Source organism: Anser anser, assembly GCF_964211835.1.
Source record: "Anser anser genome assembly, chromosome: 8".
NCBI lineage: Eukaryota > Metazoa > Chordata > Aves > Anseriformes > Anatidae > Anser > Anser anser.
Genome location: NC_139728.1, coordinates 25,298,494 through 25,312,429, shown reverse-complemented (window position 1 = coordinate 25,312,429; position 13,936 = coordinate 25,298,494). Strand labels below are relative to the sequence as shown.

Below are 13,936 nucleotides of genomic sequence, written 5' to 3'. Positions count from 1 at the left end.
TGTACTGGCATAATCTATTTAGCTGGGATTTAAGGATTAAAAAAAAAGAGTAAGAGAATGACTTGGATGACTATGATGTAAATAAGATTAGATAATGAATCATTTCCTAATGCGTTGAGAAAATAAGATTAGTCTGTTCCTGGTCATGTGAACAGCTTTTCATTGATGACCAAATCCCAGCCACTGAAAATAAGCCTTTGCCTGTCCTCATCTCTTACATTGTATCAGGAATATGTCCTTAGAGATGATAATTTTAGGCATCAAGGGTGAATACTGTAGTTTTGTGTGATTGCAGGATATAAGATGACAAAGAACTGGTGATCCACAGCTTACTGCAATTTCTGTTGCTCAATATGTTTCATTAAGGTTAGTTTATGAAGGTTAGAAGCAAGCTGAGACCATAAAAATAATGGAGTTCTGCTACCAGTTTCAATGCAGCCAGAATTTACTTGGGAGATTTCATGTTGTGTCTGTCCACCATAAGAGGAGCTGGACATGAACTATTTGTTATGTGATAACAAATAATGGTCCTGGAAAACAGCACTGATGTTAGTCATCAACTAAACCTGGAGAGCAGAAACAGCAAATGCTTTATTCATTGAACCTCCATTTTTTATCCTTTTCCGGTTTCAGCTGTCATTAAACCTTTTCTACCAAAGTAGTTTTAAATTACCACATTAATTTCAAAATCAAGCTAAGTTCCTTAGTAAGTGAACCATTTTCATCAGTATCTGAAAGAATTCATTATTAAGTTGATTCACTAAGAGCTCTCAACTTACTACATCAAAAGAACAGCACACTTTTCACAATTCAATATGTTCTTAGTGAGGAGGTTCAAAATAGTTGTTGAGCTGCTATTGAGGATTCATGTAAAACATTGTAAAAGCATTGCTTTTTTTTTTTTTTTCCCGGTAGTAATTTTTCTTCCCAAATATAGATATGGGACTAATATGCCATGGGAGATGCATCTCCAACTGCCGTAAACCAGTATAGCTCCATTGACCTCATCCAAGCTACTCTAAGTCATAGAGATCTGACCTATTAAAAATCTTTATTTCTGCTTCTGCATTTTTATATCCTAGTCAATCTTCAGTGATGGGAAAGGCTGAGATGAAGGAGTGGATCAATGTGAGAACAACTGTTAAAATTTTAACTGTTTTCATTGGTAGAAATAATGTGTAAATGCAAGGTGTATAAAACATAACACAGTGGGGTCTGTTTACAAGATGAGCTTTTATGTACTACCATGACAAAAATAATACACTCACTTTTCCCATCTAGCAGCAACAGGGAATAAAGATGTAAAAATAATTGTCCAGGGGAGAAAGAAAAGAGAAAGAGTTCAGGCAATCGTTCACCCAAATCCCTGAAGGCTAAGGTGACATGTTTGCATCAACCATCTTTTGTTGATTACTTTATTACTTTTATTTGTAATGGAGTTTTGGTTGTACTTTGAATAAACTGTATTTGGCAAAACCAAAAGTATATTCTACTGTGAAAACAGGCAAACCTTAATGTTGTCTTGTTGGGTAAGTGAAATGAAGCAATTCCTTCCAAGGTGGTTGGTGTTACCCACAGCTTTATTCATTGACTGTCTTGTTTACTTTAACCAAAAGATAGAAAATTGTGCTCAGATTTAGTTTTCAGGGAGATGTGATTTTATGTTTGACATGGCAAAGTGATTTCACCAAAATAAAATCATCGTCCTGCCTGCCTCACCTGTACTCTAATAGAGCTTTACTATTTGCACATGGGAATAGTGGTCCTGGAGATATCCTAGAGGCTAAGGGCTGTAAAAATATTGGTTTAGACCTTCGTATATCCTTTTTCATACTGTTTTTAGTGAGGAACTACTGCTTGTTCCAGTCTTTATTGGTACCATGTTCCATATGAATCATTCCTTTGCTTCTGAAAAATACAGCTTAGGGGAAGTTCGTAAGAGAAGAGTTTTGGAGTTTTTCACTCCTACAGAAATTCCTCTCCTGAACATTTTCATGGAAAGCGATGTTTGGGTTCAGCAACTCCAAAAGCAGATCAATATCTACAAAAGCAATAAAACACCTCAACAGAAGAACAGCAAGTGCAAAAGTGCAATTCAAGAGTGATTTGCCCCTGACAGGAGAGCCTAGAGCAATAGAAATCTTGCTGAGGCACAGTGAATCACAATGGCACAATATCGCACACCCGACACTGACAGAGCACAAAGGACCAGAGAATCGTAGATAAGAATCATGGAATTGCTGAATTGGAAGGGACTCACAAGGATCGAGTCCAAATCGTGGCTCCACACAGGACCACCCCAAAACCAACCCATCTGTCTGAGAGCAGTGTCCAAACGCTTCTTGAGCTCTGACAGGCTCAGTGCTGTGACCACTCCCTGGGGAGCCTGTCCCAGTGCCGGACCATCCTCTGGGTGAAGAACCTTTTCCTAACACCCAGCCTGACCCTCCCCTGTCCCAGCTCCATGCCGTTCCCTCGGGTCCTGTCGCTGTCCCCAGAGAGCAGAGCTCAGCGCCTGCCCTCTGCTCCCCCTGTGAGGGAGCTGCAGGCCGCCATGAGGCCTCCCCTCATGAGGGAGCTGCGGGCCACCATGAGGCCTCCCCTCAGCCTGCTCTGCTCAGGGCTGAACAAACCAAGAGACCTCAGCCACTCCTGGTACGTCTTGCCCTTCACCATCTTTGTAGCCCTCATTGGGACACCGTCTAATAGTTTTATGCCCTTTTTTATACTGTGGTGCCCAAAACTGCACAGACCACTTGAAGTGAGGCCGTACCAGTGCAGAGCAGAGTGGGACAATCATTTCCCTTGACCAGCTAGCAGTGCTGTGCCTCATGCACCCCAGGATATGTTTGGTCCTTTTGGCTTCCAGGGCACACTGTTGACTCATATTCAGCCTGATGTCTACTAAAACCTCCAAATCTCTTTCTACAGGGCTGTTCTTCAGCCTCTAGTCCCCCAGTCTGTCCCCAGAGAATAGGGTACAGAGTATGATAAAAGGCCTGATTTGCAAAGAGGAGCCAGTTCTAGAGCTATAAATACCTTGCCAAAAGAAGTGTTAAGATCAAATGAATCACATACATTGTATGTTTTCTTTAGGGTAATCATTACTCACATTCACCAGAGCAGCATTGCACACTGACAAAAGGGAGGCAGTGAAGGCAAGTGTCATGGAAAGAGATGATACTTCACCTAGCTGACCCCTGGATCACCAGCATAACTAAGAATGTATTTTACTTTCTAGAAGAACAAATTGTTGTAACTGTCCTAATTGTCTTCAACGTTATACAACAAAAACTTCTAGCTGGTATCTAGTTCTCCCTGACATCAGCAGTACACAGGAGTCTCAATGTTGAAAACTTTTCCAGTGACATAATAATTCACTTTCAGATAGGATATCTATATGCAAGCAGTGTATCAATGTGTTAATACTCTGTGGAAGAGAACACTCTGGGGAATATGTTTAACTACTTGATGCCTCTGGGTGCATCACATATCATTTGGGTGTCTTGTGTGTTCTGGCAGTGGGATATAAACTTATAAAACATTTCATCTGCGAAAGCACTTTGCTACTTAGCCTCCGTGATTCACTGAAGGGAAATGTGCTAAGGATGCTACAAGCAGTGGTGTCTGAGTCCCCTTGTAAAGAAGCTACCAAAGAACTTGGGTTGTTCAGGCTGTAAAGGTGAGTTGTTCTTCACAGCACTTCCTTGGGGAGAAGTCACATTGTGCAGCAGGTACACAGATATTGCTACAATATATATTTGTGATTATCCAGAGTTAGATTGGTGTGGCTGATTTAGGGATTCATCAAAATGAGCTTGTACCTTCCATAAAGGTTAACTTTGACTTGTACAAAGTGCATTAAAGATGAACAGTGTTCAGTATTATGCTCTTCAGAATTTTACAGTGAATGAGCTACATGTCATTGATTATTTACAGAGCACTCTACACCATAATAATTCCAGAGTAATATCAAGATATATGTATTCTGAAGCTTGTTGGAATGGAAAAAATGTTGCCAGTGATATTTTGTAAAATAAGTATAGTATAAAGGTCATTGTGAGGAGGTGTACAATTACAGGATATCTTGGCCATGAAATTCAGTTGAAATAAGTTCAGAAATTATTAATCTGTCCTTAGAGTGAAATGATGCATTGGCAAATCTGCTGTGAACTGATTTTCACTTAGGTTTTTGTTTTAAGTGGAAAACTGAAGGGAAGAGAAACCCCAGCTGCACAAAGATTTTCGATTTCACCATGTTCCCACAGAAGAACTGCAGTTTTGACAGGGCTTCAGCTTCAACTGGCAGCACGTCCCATAAGAGATTTTTTCCTCTCCTTTCTTATACAAAGACAGTGTTTAGTATTGTATCTCTGTGTGTTTGCCTGGAGCAATCTAAGGTACTATGGCTTTTCTAATAGCAATTCACATTTGATTTTCATATTATGGCTGTTCAAGGTTTCCAGTAGTGTTTTAGTTTTAATTTGACAGAAATTAATAAGTATAAGGAGAAAGATATCATACATCAGCACGGTACAGCATATTGTCACACTTCCTAATTCGTTAGACAATAAGAATAATCTACCACTTCCAATTTAGACTCAGTAAAATAAACACATGTATATTAATGATTTAAAAATATTTCTGTTCAGTCAAGCATGTCTTCTTTATGCAGAATAGCATCAGATCAATAATTAGTTTCCATGCATTTTAATAACAAGAGTTTTTGCTTAAGATTGTTTTTCATAATTTTGCATTTATGTTTGACAAGTTCAGGAACTTGTCTTATTTGAAAGAGAAAATATTAATGCAGAAATTACGTCTCATTGTATTATTGCTTGCCAAATCTAATATGTAAATACCCAGTAGAACTCATGCTTATGTTAATGGGGAGAGGATCATAGAAATCTTGTAGACAGAGTCTATTTGTCCCACTTTGTTCCACACATTAGTATTCTCTATGGTACTTAATTATTCAGCGTTTTAATTTTAAATTAAAAATAAATACTGTACATGAATGATAATTTGAGTGAAATGATAGGAAAACATTGTCACAATGAAATATAAGTTCCTTTATGGTCTGTTTCTAGTCAAAAAAAGTTTCACAAAGAACTACTCCTTCTATTTCCTAAATTTGTGCTATCATTACAGATCTAAAGAATACGTATCAGTGACTGGTTATAATGTGGAAAAGAAAGCCAGCTGAAATTGTTGTATAGCCAAAGGCATAGTGAACTTATTATTTAATGCTGGATTTATTACTTCTGTGCACCTTTAGTGGAGTATGAGGATTGTCACCTTTAGTTAGAAAATTCATGCCTGGCATAAGAAATAGTTTTTATATATGGATTTTCTTTTGTCCTAGTGGATTCTCAAAATAATTCATTAATAACAATTGTATAGATGACAATTTTGCTAAGATTTGGCTCACTGACTGCTTTGACTGTACTTGTTGGGCATTGTGGAGTACTGTAATACCACTCTGAAATGAGAGGAAGCTTGTATCTCCCACACAGAAATGCAGAAACGGCTGCAGAAGTGACCTTCCTCTCTCTCTCTATATATTTTTTTCCATTTTCACTAAACACAGTAGTTGACAACAGAAATAATTTTCTATAAAAAACAAAATGTTGTTGATATGTGGAAGACCTAAAAGAGTGGCTCCTTTAATTTGGTAGCAGGATGGAGAAGCTTGTGCATGTGAATAAGGAGCCAGAAGCAGCTTCCTTCTAATGTACTTCTGACGTGTTGGCTTGATCCAGTGGGAACTGATGCTGCTCACTACCATAAGGTTGTTGCACCAATACAACCCTCCTAATTATCCCATTTTTGCAATTTCATTGACTGAAATACAACATGATCTCAGTCACAAACTCCTTCTCATTTTCCATACCTATACAACGAGAGAAGCAGAGCCTTTTCCATCTCTGTTTAAAAGAATCTCATTGTAGAAATAAGCCTAGAACTGGGAGGGACTTTCTGGGTCACTGTCATTATTTCAAAAAGTTCAGCTGTAACTTTAGAAGATAAACACAGGTGCTGGTTCATTTTCAGAGTTATTACATGCTTATTCTAGAAAGCCACACTCATGCTTAGGTGACAGTAGTTACATAGCCACCACACAGAGCTACAAGTAATGATCTGTAGATTAAGCCTCTTGTTTCTTTCCTTCCTCAGACTGCTAACCTAGACTCATTTGTAAGGACTAATAGCAAGCCCTATTTCACAGCTCCGTTATTTCCCTTTCTCACTCCCAGGTACCTGATGTCACTAGCAGGCTCCACCTGCTAGTGCTTCATGACCAAGGACTTCTGTCTTTCTCAGCCCAGTACTGTGGTAGTTATGCTGAAAAGCTCTCTGCCTTCCTTTTGATTATGTGTGAAGATAGTTTTCTTTGCTCTCTTTAAATTAGGAGCCATCTCTTCCTCTCCATGAGAGCATTTTACTTTGCAGTAGTTGGTGCTTCTTGCTTTCCCCCCAAGCTTGGACCTGCCGTAACTTGGACCTCGACTGAGCTGTTGTTGAGTTGCTTTCCACCTCATTCCGCTTAACATGTTTCACTTTTACCACATTTTAAAACTCACCAGCTTGTTAGCAGCTTTTGTGTTCATTGCACTTATTTTGTGGAGTTTGGAAGAGGCCTTCAGCTCTAGCAATACATAAACCATGTAAAATTACACATTGTTATTGATAACAGAGTTCAAGTAAAAGTCTGATTGTTGCTTTGTTAATTCACAATGGAAACAGGCAGGAAGTTCAATCCCCTGTTGTTACTGGTGCTCAAATCATATAATCCTGTACATTTATATTAAGCTCCATTTTACAAGCAGTTGGATTTTATTTCCCCACTACTCTTACTGGAAGGTTGTTCTGGAACGTCTCTGCTCTTCTGATTAGAAACCTTCTAATATCTAGCCTAAATTTATCCCATTTATACTTTTTGCTTTAGTGGCAACATTGACCTGCAGCACAGAATTTTGTTCTTTCTAAGGTGTTTCTAATGTTAAACTGTTCATTGCCTGCAGTCAGTTCCCCTCTCTTCCTCGATTTCCCCCCTCATCCCTCCTGTCCCTGTAGTTCTTTGCACCTGTTTGAGTTTTTCATTCTTGAATCAGAGGAGCAGAATTATTCATAATATTTGTGAGGAGGTGATCTGAGTTCCTTGTGCCATGGTGTTAGTTCTTTGCATTTGGAAATACCTTCCTGGATATATCCCGAAGCTGCAATTGTCTTGTTGACAAGTGCATTGCAATGACACCTCACAGTATCCACAGTCATGGGGGAGCATGGGCTGGTAAATTCAGCAGCTACTCTGAGTAAGCTGGGCAGATGCTGGTTACGTGTGAAGGGTAGGGATGTGAATATTTTTTGTAATAAATCAACACTTATCTTTTCACTTTGAAAAAGTATCTGTCAGTTCTAATTGGTAAATTTTAATAGTTTGTAGGCTATAATTTAATAATGAAGGGCTGGGAATTCTAAATGAAACAGAAGATGAGAATCAAAGCAAAATCCATGACAGAAGAAAAAAGTTATTGCTGAAACTTGCATTATCCAAGCAGTATTTTGTAGTTTAAAAACATTCTGTTCATTATACATGGCCTTCTGGTTATCTGAATAAAGGTTCCACTTTCTGAGCCAATGAACAAAACAAACAGGTTTATTTGAAATGTCGAGGCAGGGGATAATGTATTATTTTTTGCCATCTTGCTAATAGAAACAAGATATTTATCAGTATAGGAAAGCCACATTTCTTCACCTAGAGAATACTTCAATAAAGAAAGGGATAAGTCACTTACCTTAGTAACATATTCCTGTTAACTGGAGCAGCAAATCAATACCACAGGACCAGGGATACAGGACATTAATAATCTTTTCTACGTGTTAAGACAGGAATAGCCTTTTAGTGGTACCAAAGCAGGGATATTGCTGTGTACTACTTGTAAGATACTTAAAATTATGATTGGAGCTTTATTTAATATGTTAATTAATATCTACTGTGCAGATAATCTACAATCTAAATTTCCAAGGGGGTAGGACTTCGGTTAAAGTTTTTAAATGAGTTAAATACATCATATTGACATCAGTTGACCACACGCATGAGGCTGGAAGGGTGAACTTGGTTTTGACTTGGCAGCTATATCTTGATTACATCATGAAATAAATCTTTTATCCCATAAGTTTGAATTCCTGTATAAGAAACATGGGTATGATGCTTATCTTCCAATAGGTACTAACAGTTATAGTCAGACATCATCTGTGTGTATGAAATTGAATTACACAGGTATTCCAGTATACGATATAAATATGAAAATGCTACACCAAGATAATATAGCTAAAGGTGACTTTATTGTGACACCAATACTCATATAGAAACTAGTGGAGGAGATAATTGTGAATAGCTGTTCCATATAGTCTGTGACACTACAGAGCACAACAGCCACAGTCCTACTTTTTACATAGAATTTGGAGTTTAGACCCTGATTTGTCACAGCATTTAATCCTCAATTTAACATGTGAGTTCAGTGGTGGATTTGCATTTAAGTAGAAGCTTAAGTCAAGTGCTTTTCCCTCTAGTACAGGTGCAATAGGATGCTTTTTTCATATATAGTCCAGAAAAGTGAGTGGCAAATGATATGTTACCTCAGAGCATATCTAATATATACCCAATATCAGGAATAGAATGAATTAGTCTTATGAATAGCTATATTGGAAATACATTAGTTTTCATATGAAACGAGATCTGTACTGCAATTAAGACCACTTGAAAGTTTTTAGGTCTAGCCTTTTTTGCGATACAAATAAACTGGGAATTCATGGGATCTGAAAACCTGTAAAGCTCCAGAACTTTGCACCTTTCTGAGGATGACTGGAAAAAGGGCTTTGCAAATGCGCAGCCTCATGGTTTAACTTGAATCTTTGACAAGTGGATATTTTAAAGTGTTGTTTTTCCTTCAGTCAACCCCATAATATACTTTTATGTTCAAAGCCTTACAAAATCAAAATTGCTATGGAGAAGGGGATGGATTGCCATATCCCTTCTGCAGTTTCAATTAAAAGGCCTGATCATCAAATGAACTCACTCTTCGGGCTTTGCAGCAGGTCCTGAATTGTCATTCACTTGCTAATTATACAGTCTGTGGTGCTGGTGATTAGGGAGAAGAAAATAAAGGCTGAGTTTGACTGCAGATCTGAAAGTGAGCTTTCAAAGGTGACAATTAGAGAAACCCTCTTTTGACTTGCAAAGTTGATACAGAGTCAGAGAAAGATTAAATCTGGATCCAGTAGCTTTGTTTTGATTGAGGGACATTTCCAGCTGCAGCTACACTTTGCACGGTTACATTTTTGCCCAATCAATATGCATAGCGGGTGGGCCATGCAGAATCCGCGATATCAACTGCTTACAGGGTTAGAAGTTAGCTTTCCAATCAGACATGCATGTTAGGCTTCAGTAAATCTACTGTACTGAATCTGTGAAGCAACACTTTCAAATATAAGGCACTATTGAAGTCAGTAAGTATAAAGAAATTGCGTTATACCGTATAATGGGTAATAACAAATTTTGGCAATGCTTTAGAATAAATATTCTTCTGATATTGCTCCATTGCAGGTATTTCTACTGAAAGAAAATTCTGAAATTTCAAAATGGCAGAGTCTTCAAGAAGTGGAAATACATTGGTCGAGAGGAAGCGTAAGATCCCAAACTGCAGAGGTAAAATGAGAATCGATGCCAGCTTAGAACTTGCAAAAGAAGTTGAAGCAAACAGTAGGGTTTTTTAGACATCAGAACTAGATGAGAGCGAGGAAAGTCACTGTGTCATTGGCTAGAGGGAGGATGAGTTTAAGGATAGCATAAATGCTTTCAAAAAATTAGATGATTTTGTGCCTCAGTGTTCAGTTTGGACAATGACTGAACTTGGATGGGAGAAAATTGGCTTTATGGAAGTGAATTTGGAAGGATGGAAATGATGCCTTTAGAGGTAGAAGTAAAAATCAAAATCAAGGAGTGCTGTTTCAGGGGATCTGCGTCACTGTAGTCTGAAGGAATTGGCATTTGAAACTGCATTTCTACTTGAAGGATATTTAGGAATATGTTAAAGTGGGAGTGGTATGCGAAATTTCAGACATGATTCCTATATTTAAGATAGGAGAAAACTGTCATCTAGTTAAGCATAGGCATATTAGCGTGACATCAGTAGCATGCAAGGCATTGCAGTGATTTTGGAAAGAAGAGCAATAGAAAACACAGCAAATGGAAGACGTGGGATAACACACAGTATCGGTTTACCGAAAGCAGATTTACTGGATTATCTTGATAATCTTTCTTTAGATTATCCTGATCTTTTTAGACAAATAAAATGGCAATAGATGTGATGTATATACACTGCGAGAGAAGCATCTGACACAGAGCTACACGGAGAATCATTTGACTGGAAAAGATGAAGATTAGGCCTAGAATTGTAAAATGGGTTGGAACTGGCTAAAGCAGATAACAGATGATGCTGAAAGAAGAAATACCAAGTTAGAGGGAGATAAAAATGGAGTTTCTGAAGGCACAGTCTGGGGACCTATATCCGTTAATATTTTCATTAATCAACTAGGCACAAAAAGAATAAAAACCTGCTAGAGAAATGTGCTGATGGCTGAAGTTGGGAGGGATTGTCAATAGCAAGGAGGCTCAGAGCATACAGAAAAATAGAATATCCTAAAGGACTGGGGAAATATAAATGGGATTACATTCAATGGTTCAAGTAGCAAGGTCACGTAGCTTGGGACTAATGACAATTTCTAATATAAGGTAAGGCTTGTCAGTTGGAACAATACAGGAGAATTGGGCATATATTTTGGCACTATTTCAAAAGAAGGATTTCTAGTTGAGATAGGGAAGAATTAATGACCTGAAGAAAGCTTTGGTAAGACTTCTGCAGGAATATGGTGACTAACTGTGACCACCTGTGTTTGAAAGAAATTCATCCTAGAAAGGTGAATAGTTTGATTTGTTCATGGATTGTGCCTTAGCGTCCTGAAGGCCTCAAAGAAACATCCATAAACATCACAGGAGTGAAGAGGAACATTTTAAGCTTTGACAATATTGTTACATAAACAAATAAGTGCAAACTGCTCGTTAGTAATTTACCCTGTATTTTAGAAGGGTTACTAATGAAAGATATGAGTTTCTGGAAGAGCCTTCAACAGGAGCAGTGGCGAGAACCCCTCTGACTAATTCAGTGGTGGAAATGGGTTTGTCCGAGGGATTCAGCAGCATGTCTGCATGCGGTAGCTGCAGACTGGGCTTCGTGGCTCAGTGGGCTGTTCCCGTTCATTCTGATTCCACATTAATACAAAACCATTTCATTTTTTAACCCCATACAAACCTCTGATCGAGAGCAGGATTATGACGCTTCTGCAGCTTTAGCAAGCAGACTGGGGTGGCAAGGAGATCCTCCAGCCCTAGCAAATTTGGGATCTGGGGGGGGGGGGGGAATGTTTTACCTATTCCCTTAGCACTGAGAAGCAAAGGGAAGCAATCAACTGTACTCCATAATGAGCTGAAATGGAGCTGCTCATAAATAAGAAGTGGGTTTCCCCAGGTGTTCGGTTGACTAGTCGTTATTTTAATCCAAAATGTTTAGCTGAAAATATTGGCTTCTCATTGACAAATTGAATGCCTTCCCTTCCCCCAGCCATTATGTTTTCTGTGTTTCTGCTCATATTTCTTCCATTTCCCTTATTCAATTTGTCTAGCAGAATGAAATAAAAACATGCTGACATTTTCAAGGAAATCAGATACTTCCCATGAAAGTTTTGATGGAAAATTTTCAGAGAGCCCTGAGGCTCAGGGGCTGGTTGCATCGGGGTGTGGCCAGCTAAATCTGCTGCCTGAATCAGTGGGGGCAATGCCTTAGCATCCCTTAGACCTTTCAGGTGATTTACTTCTGAGAGGGAAACATCTTTCTTGGGGAGCCCCGTGCTGTGGGTGGCACCAACTGCTCTCGCAGCAGCTCTGGCTGACCTTGCTGCGAGTGGTGCAGAAGGCTGAGCCCTGGCTGCCTCCACCCTCCCCTCCCTCCCCCTCGCACTGCGGAGGCACATGAGAACTGACCACAGCGTAGCCCTAAATGTTTTATTTTTAACTTTTGCCAGACAACACGTGTATCCAAGGCCAAACAAAAAAAGCCGGAGAATGGGGTATAAGTGCTTGTCAATGTCAGACCTGATCATTGTCAAACAGGGGCTGGATTCTGCAGCTACGCTGCATGCAGCGCTCCTGTTTCCTTCAGTGGTGCTCCCAAGCCACAGCGATGAATGCCTAGAGAGATGGATAAAGGCAGGCAGACATAGATACAGACTGACAGAATCAACCCCCAGATGGAGGTTGCTTGAATTTACCAGAAATTAAGATGCTGTACTGCTTAAGAAAGAGTTCCATGATCTCATTAAGTCTCTTTTGTGTCTCTCTTTTCATTTTGTCCTCCACTTTTCTACAAAAAAAGAAAAAGAAAAAAACCCACATACACACACACAAAAAATCCCAACAACTTTGTGTCATTTTCAGATTGAATTAGAGGAAAATTGCCTATGGACTAAATAAAATGTTTGTGTACTTTTCTACTAGCAAAGTCCTACACTGACGGCTTGTGTTTTTTAAAGGAGACGAAAATGCAGCATGTCACAGTAATGGCATATAGTCTAACTTGCTCTTGCAAATCAGGACTTCTTAATATTTTCCTTTTAAATAAAAATGCCATTTATCATTATCAAATGAAGTGTTAATGGAATCAGCTCATACACAAACTCATGCATATATATCTATAAATAAATATAATATATACATAAAAAATCCTTACAGCAGAGAATGATCAAGCACCTTGTCAGCAATCCATATTATATTCGTTAATTTGATTCCTGCCAAAAAATCACTTAAGTGAGACCTTCTGATTTCTTTCTTTAACGCTTGAGGCTCCTTTCATCCAGGCAGTGTTTATTAACCTATTTCTGGAAATCAGCATAAGCACAAGCTATATTTAATCTGTTCTTTTCATGTTTTTTTTTTCCTTTTCTTTTTCTTCTTTTTATTTTTATTTCTCTTTTGTGTGCGTGTTTGCGTTTGTTTTGTTTTTAATTCCAGTGTAAGAATTAGATACTGAGCATTGGCCACTATTAAAAAACCACAACTTCGAATAGTGAGAACTGAAATAATAAATACTAAGGTTCATTGTGCGTGTTTATATTTTTCGGGGGGGTTCTGATTCCAGTTTAGTTCCTGGACTAACGGTAATGGCAGCGGGAAAAGTATACTCACCTGAAGAGTAATACTGGGACCTGATGGCTGAGCTTTGGGGTACAGCTTCAAAGCTCTGCACTCTTCTCCCAGTTTTACTGGTAGCCCAGTTATTTTCAATGGCAGGTCTCTCACCTGTATGCCTCTGGGCATCCCCCATCTGAAAAGTGGGTGTAAAATATTAAACTCCTTACTGAATTTGAAGTCTGGGATGACTTGTTGAATGTTAGAGACTGACTCAACCCTGAATTCTTTGACAGAACCCAAAACAAATATGGTTTGCTCGAGCCACTCGGTTCAAGCACATTCCTGAAAGATGTTGTACCTCACAAGAATCACTTGGATTTGTGTATGTTGGTAAATAGAGTGGGTAATAAATCTTTGTAGAATTTATTGCTCTGCCAATATGCGTCTTGGCAATATTAAAAGATATGCATGTATGCTTATGAATTTTATTTCTCTTCAAAGGAGCTAGCTCCTTGCACTAACAATCACAGCTATGACTTGATAGACTCCTCTTTACCTGTCATGCCTGTAGAAATCTCCAGAGAATTAGAATTCTCATTAAGTGCTCTGGAAAGCAGAATTTAATCAAATGTATGCCAAAGCTCACAGTTAAAAAATATGCAACTATAAATTGCATTTCTGTAAAGT

The 13,936-nt window shown here is 38.6% G+C and overlaps 1 protein-coding gene across 1 annotated transcript in view; it reads left to right on the top strand.

Annotated features, from left to right (window-relative positions):
* The window catches only part of LOC310903026 (uncharacterized protein), a 132,997-nt gene extending 120,496 nt beyond the window's left edge, over positions 1–12,501 (top strand). Inside the window, exon 6 of the mRNA XM_083845546.1 lies at positions 9,611–12,501. Coding sequence (XP_083701672.1) covers positions 9,611–9,721 — 111 coding nt within the window. The 3' untranslated portion in view covers positions 9,722–12,501. The remainder of the gene's footprint in view (positions 1–9,610) is intronic.
* Positions 12,502–13,936: the final 1,435 nt, after the last annotated feature.